Source organism: Ambystoma mexicanum, chromosome 5p (genome assembly GCF_040938575.1).
Source record: "Ambystoma mexicanum isolate Mex_15411 chromosome 5p, UKY_AmexF1_1, whole genome shotgun sequence".
Classification (NCBI taxonomy): Eukaryota; Metazoa; Chordata; class Amphibia; order Caudata; family Ambystomatidae; genus Ambystoma; species Ambystoma mexicanum.
In genome coordinates, this window is record NC_090930.1 from 856470593 (window position 1) to 856483088 (window position 12496).

Consider the following 12496-nt stretch of genomic DNA (forward strand, 5'->3'; position numbering starts at 1 on the left):
TGACAAATCCAGGGCATTTGTCCCCTATCCCCAAGGGGGAGCCACCCCCTTTGGGACAAGATGAGTGAACCTGGTAAACCCAACACCCCCTAGCTGACCCCTGTACGACCACTTCAACCTTTTCCTTCCGGCTCTCCTGAGGGCTTTTAGTATCTGTAGTGTCAACAATAGGGGAATCAACCAGAGTCTGAGTGAGCACCCACATGGTGCTGGACCCCTCTGCAGCTGGGTTTCGCATGAGGAATTAAGTTCTTTGATTTTCCCTTAATTCGTCATTTGTAACTTTCGTTCAACAGTTCAGTTTCTTATCGGCTTTCCCCTCGATGCACCGGCTGTGATGAACTGCTTCAGCTTTTCTTGTCTCTTAAGTCAAGGCCGGTACCATGGTAGCAAGCGTCTCTCCCTGTCCTGATTATCAGTATAGGAGGGCTTTGTGTACCGTTGACATCTACTGCAACACACGCTTACTATTCACAGTTTTATGATTCCTTTTTGAGGCTTCACGGGTCTTGTCGGAAAGGGCAAGATTGCTTCTTGCCTTGTCGTCCCTTCAGTTCTCACCGCCTTTCTCCTCCTCTTGAACTGCCATCCTGGGATAACTGTCGTCATGCAGTCTGCCTTGCTTGTAGTGTGCTCTTGTGCTCCAGCTTTTCCCCCCTGTAGAGAAAGGAAAAGAACATCGGGTGTATGTGGTTATTAATTGACTGACTCTTCCTGACCCTTGTGTTGGGACATGTCGGGTAAACGTCTCTAGTGTTAGTCCATTGGTTTTCACTATGTGAGAAAGAGTTGGTGTTAGAAAAGGGTGTGGTAGAGTTTCTAAGTATCCTACTGGGTAGGATGGGAAAAGGGGTAATGAGAAATTATATTCTTCATCCTAGGGGGTAGGTGAATTCGGAAGGGTGCTTTGGTAGGGTTTGTTAAATGAATAGGGGAGACGGTGGTGTTTTGCCAAAGTAGATTGGGAATTCGGGAAATAATAATCAGAGGGACGTGGAAAAAAACGACTGGGCGTATTCTGATACATGACGGGAAAACAGGGATTCTAGGAGATGTAGTTTCCTAGTGCAGCAGTGTTTGAGTTTCTGTTGGATTCACCAGATGCGAAAGAGGGGTTTCTGGATTCTGGTAAGGGAGATTCTTTGGGTGGAAAGGAGGTTGATTTAGAACAGCCTATAAAGGCCTCAAGGACGTCGTCCTCTTTGCCCTCTTCCCTGATGGAATATCATGTCTCAGCTGGGGATTTGCCCCAAGCACAACCCTGGGCTCCCTATCCAAGTGATCTGCCCACGAATGTCTGCCCCCAGGGTTGGAATCTGAGAGCGCCAGCCCTTTCCTGGCCACCTGAATATGGGAATCTCGAGGTCTACTTGGGAGAATAGCCTCCGGTTTTTCACACTCCACCGAACATAGTCTGCAGTGAAGGCTAAAGCAGCAAGTACTTCTTCCTTTGCTCTCCACACAGTCTTTAGTCATTTCTTTCCTCTATAGTGCTAAACTCCACAAACCAGAACATAGCTTATTAAAAACCCAGGCTAATTACACAGACGCTTTCATTCAGATTTTCAATTATATTTTCGCCTATTTCTTTCCTTTGCAATATCCACTCCATCAATGCAAACCAATTCCTATACACAAACTCTATATTTCTCTTAATTTTCATATTCCTCGCCCCATACCCAAATTCTCCAGGAAGACTTGGACATACCCACTCTCCTAGAACACGGTACTTTCTGGCTCTCTAGGTTCCCAGACCATTGAAGCAACTGCCACTGACCCACCTCTATCATCCATCTCAAGAAGTTGAGCACCACCATTTTCATGCATGTGAGTTAAAGTTAATGGTCACTTTAAATCTCATGCATGAGGCTGCATCCACAACCTATCTATGCCAGTAATAGTCGCTTTAAATCTCATGCATGAGGCTGCATCCACAACCTATCTATGCCAGTAATGGTCGCTTTAAATCTCATGCATGAGGCTGCATCCACAACCGATCTATGTCAGTAATGGTCGTCAGTAATGGTCGTTTTAAATCACATACATGAAGCTGCATCCACAACCTATCTATGCCAGTAATGGTCGCTTTAAATCACATGCATGAGGCTGCATCCACAACCTATCTATGCCAGTATTGGCCGCTTTAAATCACATGCATGAGGCTGCATCCACAACCTATCTATGCATCCACAACCTGTCTATGCCAGTAATGGTCGCTTTAAATCACATGCATGAGGCTGCATCCACAACCTATCTATGCATCCACAACCTATCTATGCCAGTAATGGTCGCTTTAAATCACATGCATGAGGCTGCATCCACAACCTATCTATGCATCCACAACCTATCTATGCCAGTAATGGTCGCTTTAAATCACATGCATGAGGCTGCATCCACAACCTATCTATGCATTCACAACCTATCTATGCCAGTAATGGTCGCTTTAAATCACATGCATGAGGCTGCATCCACAACCTATCTATGCATCCACAACCTATCTATGTCAGTAATGGTCGTTTTAAATCACATACATGAAGCTGATGGCAAAAAAGAATCCTGCCAGCTCTACGGCCTTAAATCAATAAAAGGCAGCCGTAAATCAAAGGATCGCCTGAGTTCGATATAACTGCCCTTAGCGATTGTAATAATTGTTGCCAGATCAAGGTTAGGATGAAATGTAATGCCAAGTTTGCGCAGCTGGCTAAAAGGGAGAGGTTGCACACTATTAACTAGCCAGTCATTAGTTCTATCTTGTTAAAGGACAAACTCGAACTCTAATGAAAAAAACAAAACCATGCAGCCTGTTCATATCATTCTTTTTAACTTGTTTCATATTGTTTATTTAACACTGTATTATAAAACATTTCAATCTTCAAGTCAATTTATATATTAATACACATTCAGGGGGATAGAAGAAATGTGCTGTAAAGAAAGTGTTGTGCCTAGACAATAAATCCATTAAATGCCCAGAAAATAATCATCAAAATCTCTTAAACAAATTAGACAACTAATAAAACCACAGAAAATGCCTTTCAAATGGGTTGTTCAGAAGACAACTCAACATTTTATACAGCGTCAACACGCATGTTTCGACCCTTATGTATATTGTTTGTAGGGTCTTTGTCAGGACACAGGATCCCTCCTGAATGTGTGTTGTATAATCAATTCACAATTATTTGTTGGAAATAAATCCCACTTCCATTTAAATCCACATTTGAGTTTATACGATTTGTGTACTTTTCAATACAATATCATTACAATAGTGCATATTTCCTCAAACACTGGCCATCGTTCATGTTGTTTGCTTTAAGGTGGTTAATACATCTTGTTTTTTACTTCAGTGCATAATGGTAATAATTGAATGCAATATTAATCTCGTTTTACGGTTTTGAACTGAATCAAACTTTCTTTTAAAACCACCCATAATTGTATTATAGAACGTCTATGGGACATTAGCAGCATTTTAGTTTTTTAGCATTGATCTAATACAATTCTTAATCATAATGGACATCAAAAATGTTAACAACTTTTGCTCCCCCTCATGCTGAAAGGGGCGCGGCATCTCAATAAAGGAAACTGTTCTGAAAATGGACTTAATAACAGTTTCCTCAGTGTTACTTCCAGGAGTCATTGACGCCTGTCTGGCGATGTCATTTCTCAGGTCTTCCTTTTCCTAAATGGGTTTAAACATGTTATTAGTGGGTGGCAGGGCGCTTGCTGCAATAGCCTAAAGACGCACATGTTTATCTTGGGTGCTGGAGCAATGCATAGCTCCCGCGTGCTTCGTGGCGGCGTATTCATCCGTTTACCCATCCAGCTCATTGTGAAAAAACAAATGACAACATTTCGAGGCTGAACATTTTTTGGATCGATTATTCGCTATTTTTGCACTTTTTTTTGCAATACAGAGATGGGGTGGCTAGGGCGTTAGGCAAGGGGGTTTCAACATTAGATTAAACCCAATTCGGCATTTTCAGCCTCCTTGTTTTAAATTAGTTATACGTATATCTGTTCTTCGTAATATTGGTTTAGTTATTAGATATATTGACTACTTTGAAGCATATAACATTAACGATGTCCAATGTTTGAACGCACCCTGTAATTAAACACCCCAATACCATAGGAAACGATGTAGTAATGCTGTATTGAGAAAAACAAGGAATACGAATGAACTCGTATGCGGTTTCGAATGGGCGTGTAATAATTTTGAATTAACAGTTTGACTACAAACATTCATCAGATTAAGGCATTCTTTCAGGGCTATCTGGGAGGGAGGCCTACACATGTCATCAGGATATTGATGAGAAGCTTCCCTCGAGTGTGTCAAACCGAATGGCAGTAAGACCCGGGCCAATAATAAATGAGCCAGATTTTCCTGCATGCATTACTGCGGCTATACAAGAAAGTCTGCAGCCTTGGAAACCATGTAACACAGCCTCGCTAATAAAACCTATTACTTGCAGATCTGCTTTTTGTTCTAACTCCATGGGTGACTACAGTGTTATGGGTGCCTCTGCGTCAGACCAGGCCTTTAACTTGTTGTAATAACCAAGTTGCGTTATAATGGGCACACATTCTGACTTCGCATCATCCCCCAAATGCTTGTCTCTGGGGTTCGCATTATTGCCCATCCTGTTAAGTGTTTTCATGAAACCTGATTAGGAGAACCTGGGCTGATCTTCTGCTTGTATAGTTCAGGTTTAACATAGCCATGATCAGTTCCTTTTCTATTTCCAGATCACTATGAATCGGATGGTCAAATGTTTCCTAAAAACCTAGACTCATCCATTGCAGGCATAAGCTACTAGAGCTAGGTTCGCATTCTTCCAGTGAGCTGTGATGTGCCACTCCCATTTGTATCCATCATGGCTTTACATTTTCCTTGAAATACACAAACTGCTCTAGTCTGGCAATTGCCAAACATTCAAATGGACATTCTGGTATTCATTTCTTGCTCTAGTGCATTAGGAAAGTGATTGATTTTAGGCTATATGTTTGTTTAACTGTTGCTTTGGCTATTACTACTCGCAAGGCTATTATTTGTCCTAAGAATGTACCCAGCACAGTTCGACCCAAGAACACAACTGCATACACTTATTAAAGGGACCTTGGCAACACATCTCAGTTGAGAACCTTTGAGTAGCTCTTAGTCATTTTACCCAATAAAAGGTGCCGTTGGTGAGCACCAGCCTTTCTCAAGAAGCCTACAGGCTTTACCTGCCTTAACCATAAGATTTGTTGCACTTCATGCTCGCTCACAGTGGTGCAAAGAACCAAACTTTCCTCAAAGGCGCCTGCCTCTTCTCAGTAGCAGAAATTTAGTGATGTAAAGCCTCCAAATCTGTTCACCTGAAATTTACTTGGATTACAGATGAAAGATAAATATGTTTGCCTTTTAAGCTTCTACAATTCTAGTCACCTGCTGCCCTGGTATCTTTGGATGTGTGAAGACTTCAGTCTGTGCAGCGCGTTATGTAGAGGCTCTCCCACAATTGTACAGATGCATATTGACAACTTTTCTATTGGTAATTTCCAGTTGATGATTTGTTTTTTAAAAATATATTTTCTTATTTCAAGATTTATATGCAATTTTGTGAAGTTAAACTAAATATACTGCATATTAGTATCACAATGCACATGTTGGAAACCCTTTTGGCTTTTCATCATAACCAACATACAAGAAACCTAAGATGACCCTGCATGAGGCCTCAATAAAACTTGTACATACTGCACAATCTGCACAATTAATGAGCAATTAAAGTATTTTCTTTCTTTATGAATATAGGGTCAAAGATTTTGAAGCATTTGGAAAGAATATGGAAGGGCTGTTGGCTATGTATCAAATTCCTGGTGACAAGTAAGGACGTTGTGCTTAATATTGACTGCACCTATAGACCTCTTAATTTCTTACAGCCATGGTGTAATTTGGGATCTATTACACATAACCTTGCATCAGGTACACTTTCTTAAGGTTCAAGATTGGATGTCTTCAGTGAACTCCCTAGATTTGCAGGAGGCATTCTTGAGATATGCACAACTTTAAATTTGCTGGGCTATAGCATATCAGAAATCCTACTCTGGAATGTATGTCTCTTCTCATGCCAGATGCACTTCATTATTGATGTCTGGGCTAGCACTTGTGTTTAAGGTATGTTTTGTGTGTGTTGGTTTCTTGGTGCACATTTAATCATTCCTCCTATGACTTCAATTCTGGTTTCATTGAGCTGAATAAATTGTTTCCTCTGCAGATTGCATGCTTTGAATGCTAACCTGCTACCTTTTGGGGTTTTGCTTTTTGTTTGTGTACGGATTTTGAGAATTAAGACCATGTGTATTTCTTATTCACAATATCGGGCCTTCTGTTGGATTAACGCCTAAAAGTACTAGGAATAGTTCTAAACATTAGGAAATTGTTAATAAACTAGTGTCAAGGATTGAATAACTTACAGAGGATTTCTGGATGTCCTCTGTATCTCCGGCTGATCAGACTGTGCAATGTCAGAAGCTTGAACGTATTCTCACAAGTCTTTGCACCTGTAGGGACACACTATTTTTATAACCAATGTTAAAAAGATGACGGTAAACAGAACGTTCAAACCTATTCTTTGTGTGTTCTAGCCGCCAGGCTAACCCTAGGCTACAACAAGAGTTCTCCAAGTATTGCCAAAAAGAGGCCCCCCCGACCCCTGTTCTAGAAACAAAAATACAACACATTTTCCTGGCCAGTCCTTTACTAGGGTTACTCACAGTTCTGGCTTCTGCAGTATCTCTGGTTAGCACACATTTGTTAGGCCTCCCCATATCCTCTTGTTTCTTTAGTGCAATATCCTTCCTAGGTCTTTCCGTGACCTTGGATTCTATCTGGTATATCTCGGGTCGCTCCATGACCTTTGATTGTTTCAGGCTTGCCTTGGGTCCTTCCACATCTGGGGTTCCACCAACCCTCTCTCGGGTCTTTTTCTGACTTTGGTTTCATTCAACCCAACATTGTTGACCATAATGGATATTTCTCATTCACCCCCCCCACCCCCCAATTCACGGTCCTTTTCAGACAAACTATATTCTCCCCATCCTACCAAGGCAGATTCTTCTCTGGTTTCTCAAGGAAGTGCCTTGCTTCAGGTCTTGGCCTGGGATCATGTTTTGTGGGTAGGACCTGTCCATAGGTCCTCTCTTCAACAGAGCTTCAGAACTTGTTGAATCTCTGGCATACCCTCACCAGAGAGTAACTGTTGTATAGCATTCAGTAAATGTACTATGTCTTCTCAGGAAGTGTTCTCCCTGTGTATTCATGAAGCGCTAGAAATCACATCTGCTTCCTCCCAGATCTCTCGTCTCGCTAGCGTGTTCCGCTTTCTTTTATAGTGCTGAGCCGGAGGACGATTTTCTAACCCAGCCAGGATTGATTCTTCCATTGTCTTGTTTTACCTGTCCTTATTAGTTTGTTCTCTCATAATGCTACATTTGAAATATGGGCTTATTTCCTCCTTTTAGGTGTTGGTTTAGGTTTAATTGATGTTTAAATTGCTTAACGGTCAGCCGAAGCCCTTAAAAATATGTCTGTCCTACCTCTTTAAAAAAAATGTTCTGACCCTCACAATCCTACCATCATCCCATCTGAAAACTTCCTTTTTAGGCACAGTCAGTGAGTCAGCTGTGACCGTAAAACAAACGGGTGCATGGAATCGATAGATTAAGGAGGACATACAAGCTGGTCTGAGTACTAGCTATAGCACAGAGGTTGTAGTCATCGCCATGGTTGACAATACATTATTGGGAGGATGGTGGATGGCGCCAGTGTCTTGACTTTTTGAATTATTGGCTATTTGCCACTTTAAACATTGTAAACTACACTATCTTAGGCAGACTTCATTGCTTTGGCTTTCACATGCTCATCCCTTCCATGCAAAACAAGCTACCTAAAAGAAGAAGAAAAAAAAAATCATAATCTGTGGCCATTGTCCCCTTTCAAATAACCACCTCCAAAGATAGTGTTAAGTTTGTTAAGGGCCACATTCACCCCAATTCCTTATGGTTACCTTCAACCACTCACAAAACTCCTTCATAACTTTGGCATGCATTTTTACGCTTACTCAGACATTCCAATTTCTGTTACATATAGAGGGGGCGGGGAATCATCATTGAATGTAATATTTCTTTTTTGCTACACATTTACAGTAAGCAACCGGATGGACCAAATCGGTTTACATGTAATGCGAGTAAAACCAGATTCTGCATTTGTGGCCCAATTCAGTCGACTGGGGCAAAAACCCGAAACGCGTACTGCAAAATAATTTGGTTGGAATCGGTGTTAGCCAAACATGCTAAGTAAAGGATCGCTTGTACCTCCTTTGATACAGTCCTGCGATTCAAGTGATGAATGCATTCGTAACATCCAACTTGATTATGGTCATTGTTTACTTGGTTCTCCCTAAATATTTACTCTTAAGACTACGAAGATGTCCAACTTTATTAGCAAGAATTCTACTCCAACATCTCACAAATGCATTTCGGACTCATTACTACAATTGGGCTAGCTTTTAGTTACTAAAACTTTCAAAAATAAAGCTTCCTTGAAGATGAGGCCCTTCACCACAAAGATCCTGTATTCCTTACAAATACAAAATACATCAAACACCACACTGTTCCTGTAAGGGCCCAGTCATGCTCCCCTCGGCTGTCCTGGAGCCAGTCCTGGCGCCTTTCGCGCCAGGCTCATATGGCATATGGAGTTCCCATTGGGGAATGGATCAACATGGCTGCCCCCACAAGGTTCAGTTCGGAACTGAACCATGCAGTCTAGCATCTAGGGCATGGTCTGCCCTGGAGGCACCTGGGATACCTGCAGGCTATTTAAGCCACGCCCGAACTGAAGCACGTGCTTCGCGTTGTTCTGCACTCGCAGCATGACGTTCACCGAGACCTGCTCACAGCAGTCCAGGCTTGCATCTACAGGGGAGAAGAACAACACCATTATTCCTCCTTACCTGTTCTGCAATCCAGCGCCTCGATTGCTCCAGAGTCTTGTCTGGAGCCCGTCCTCACCAGCAAGCAACATCCTAGGGAGAAGAAAAGAAGAGGACAACTTAGTAAGCGTTCGTCTCCCGATTCCATCGCCTTTCAGACTCGCGCTTACCTATCGAAGCTCTCTTGGAAGTGGAACATAGAGTGGAAGGTGTCCAGACCGTTGTCGAATTCCATCTGGCCGCACTTCTTCCAGGAACTTCGCGGCGACCTCCAAGGGAAGAATAACTCAGGTTAGCCCGATGCTCATAGCGCCACGCTCTACGCATTCACTTACCTTCTCGAGCACCGCCCGCTCCATCAGCTTGACGTCTTCATCATCCCTTCTGCACCCACGAGAGGAGAGGATTAACAGGGCAACTACTATTACGGACACACACTCTTTAAAGACTAAAGACTTACCTCAAGAACGGAGTCGCAGCAGGACTGGACTCCCGTACCCACACCAGTGAAGTAACTTGGCTGTAAATTGCCAAGCCTCGACACGCCCCTGCACAGAACAGCAGGACAGAGAGCGCACCTTATCGAAATACAAGAATAGATCCACGGCAGAGCGAGTCCCCAGGGGAGGCGAATCCAACTCAGAAGCGATCCAGCCCCGTCGGGTGGCGTCCCTGTGGATACAAGGTGAGCGTTACAACCTAGGCCCCACACCCCTTTTTTAGCTCTTCAAATGCACATATTGTAGTCCCACATAAATCTATAATTATGAAAGTGAAAATGTGTGGGTTTGTGGCGGGATGTGTCGCAAAGCGTTGTTCCTTATACAATTCCACACCGTTTCACCCATCTGTATAACATTTTACATAGTTTCCTGTTGGGAGACTGCAGACATTACTGGCTACATGACATTTGGACACCCCAACCCTTTCCCCAGATTTCAGCATCTTCACACATGAGACGGTTGCCTAAAATCGGCAAAACATCAATGTGGTCGTAGAAGGACCGGTCCTGACATGAACAAAAAGGTCCCACGTTTTAAGGCCCTAGGATGCATATTTTTGAGATATTTGCACCGCAAATTAACTGCAGAACGCCAGGGTAAGAGGTCAGGTGGGGAAGAGTGCACAGAAGGTCCCAGTATGCAGCAGCACACCAACTCTCATTTCCCGCACAATGTCGGCTCTGGGGTATGTCAGCCTGCCACACGCCCCCATTCCCAGTGCAGTTTACTTCAGGGTGCAAAGCACATCAAGCGATGAGCAAATCGTAACAGCGACCTACGGGATCATTGATTTTAAACAATTAATGAGTGTTATCATGTCTGCCTACAGAACCCGTACGTAGAACATGTACTTTTGCTAGTAATAACTAATGAAAAGAAAGGGGCGGGGGGTTGTTCCATCTCAAATCAATTGTACTCCTATTGAATTACTGCAAAGATTTTTTCAGAAAGAAGACAATCATTTGTCTTTTAGAAAACCATTTAAAACCTTCTGTTCCCTAAATAATTTGGACTTCTGTGATGTTTTTGTGCCTCTCTGGGTCGGCAGACCTGCTAGTGAAGTATGCAAACTTCCCAAATACCCATAACTACTATGGGGGACACATAAAAGATTAGAAACACCCTGGGCCTGACACACCCACCCTCAATCCCCATGCACAATATCAGCAGGTGGAGATAATCCTTCCACAGGCAGCTCTCCCAGGCCCTCCATTCACACACTCGAAATCTGAGATGACCACCAGGCTTGATACAGGATTAGTCTGGCCCACCCACCCTGGAATAGACCAGGCGAGGCTAGAAACTGCCAAACTCAGCGCTCCAGCAGTTGAGAATCACAGGTGAAGATCCATAGCCAGAGTCCCTCGCCAGAAGAATTGAGATCTACCTATTGAAATCAGTCAGCCCAGCCTGGGTTGCAATAGCAGGAGACTCGCTTTTGGAGAAGGCTGCAGACTGGTGGAAGGAGCACAGGCTGGAAAGACTAAGGAGACAGGAGTGGTGGCAGCAATGGAGATCAGTAGGAGATGGTGAGAGCAGAGCCCAGTTTTTGTACTGTATACTGCAGCCAGTGAGGGTGCTGAGGTGGGAGAAAGTTGAGGGGGTGGTACTAACTGGTGGTAACACAATATATCTTCAAGGATAACTAAACCAATAAACAGTTTGATAGGAATTTAATTCTCACCTGAGCAGACTTATATTCAATGGAAAGCCAATGCTGAAAACAAGAATTACCCCGACCAACTCGCCACTCGCTACCCAGTAACAAAACCCCGAGAGGAAGTGCGCGCCAGTCAAGGAAACCCTCTGGGGAAGAAAACCCTGGTGGAAAGTGGAATCCGATGACTTGAGTGTGGCTTGCAGGATGTTGTCACCGATGCAATGAAAGTTCGAAGGCGGGAAGGCTTCTTCTGGAGAGGGTGACAATTGGAAGAGATGAATATGAGGAACTCAAAGGATGAAGAGAAGCAGGTACGTAATAGTAATACTTTCCCCTAACCTCTTAACCTGCCGAGTCTGAAATACCAGGAGAGAAGCCGAAGAGGTGGGAACCAGAGAGATCAACAGGGTGACAATTCTGCCAAAAAGAGGTAAAGCTAAGTGAACTCGTTAAATCAGAAACCTAAAAAGCCCGGATAAACTCTGAGATGTAGCTCAGGCAGGAACTGGATATTACCCGAAAGACTGTAGCTCGGGAAACTAGATACGGCGTCTCTACATGAGGCGCAGGTAGGAACCAGATGGATCGGGTGAACAGAGAATGCTGCGGGAAGGATCTGGAAAGTTTGAAGAATGACAGAGTTAGTATTAGTAAGGAGAGTGAAAGGTTTACCAAGGGATTGAAGGGCACAATCTAGTTGCAAACTCGCGGAGCATCAGCTAGAACAGTATCGACGCGAAGAGCTGGAAACCTTCGCGTCATATGAGGGATCACGTGAGGGGTACGCCGCACCTCTGGCGAACGTGAAAAGACGAACGGTGATCACGGATCTGCTTGCACTGTGATCCGCCATCTTGAAGATACCGCTCAGAATAGAACCACAGAGCCGATTCCGGGACCAAAGAGACCACTGTTTCATGTGTGTAACAACTGGAGAGAAGAGTAACCACAAGTGGGTAGTAATGGTGGACATATTCATGGAGTTGGTGACGATATGAGGGAAGGAAAAGGGACCAGAAGGAGATGGTGGTAATAAATAACCTCCAAATGGAAGGGATAACATAAGTTGCAGAAGGTGGGAGCAGGAAGGAAGGAGTAAAAGGTCGAGGTGGGGAGAAACAAAGAAGGCCACTAGAGAAGGAAAAGGAGAGACATGGAAAGGTGGTCCTGGAAGAGGCAAGACCGGAGGAGCCATTAGCCCGGTGGCCAAGAGGAGATGTGGCATCGAAGCCCAAGAGTGACAGAGATCACATCAAAAGAAGTGCGTGGTATGGAGGAGGAGGGAGAGAAATCAAAAAGGTTAAGTGAAGGAGAGAGTTAAAAGGTTTAAGGTCTAAACCGCACCGCATAAACAGGCCAAGGCAGCC

At 43.7% G+C, this 12496-nt stretch overlaps 1 protein-coding gene across 1 annotated transcript in view; it reads left to right on the top strand.

Moving 5' to 3' along the window:
- LOC138481718 (mediator of RNA polymerase II transcription subunit 1-like) overlaps positions 1–12496 on the top strand; it is a 1164040-nt gene that overhangs the window by 364389 nt on the left and 787155 nt on the right. The window contains exon 7 of the mRNA XM_069613834.1: positions 5786–5857. Coding sequence (XP_069469935.1) covers positions 5786–5857 — 72 coding nt within the window. The remainder of the gene's footprint in view (positions 1–5785; positions 5858–12496) is intronic.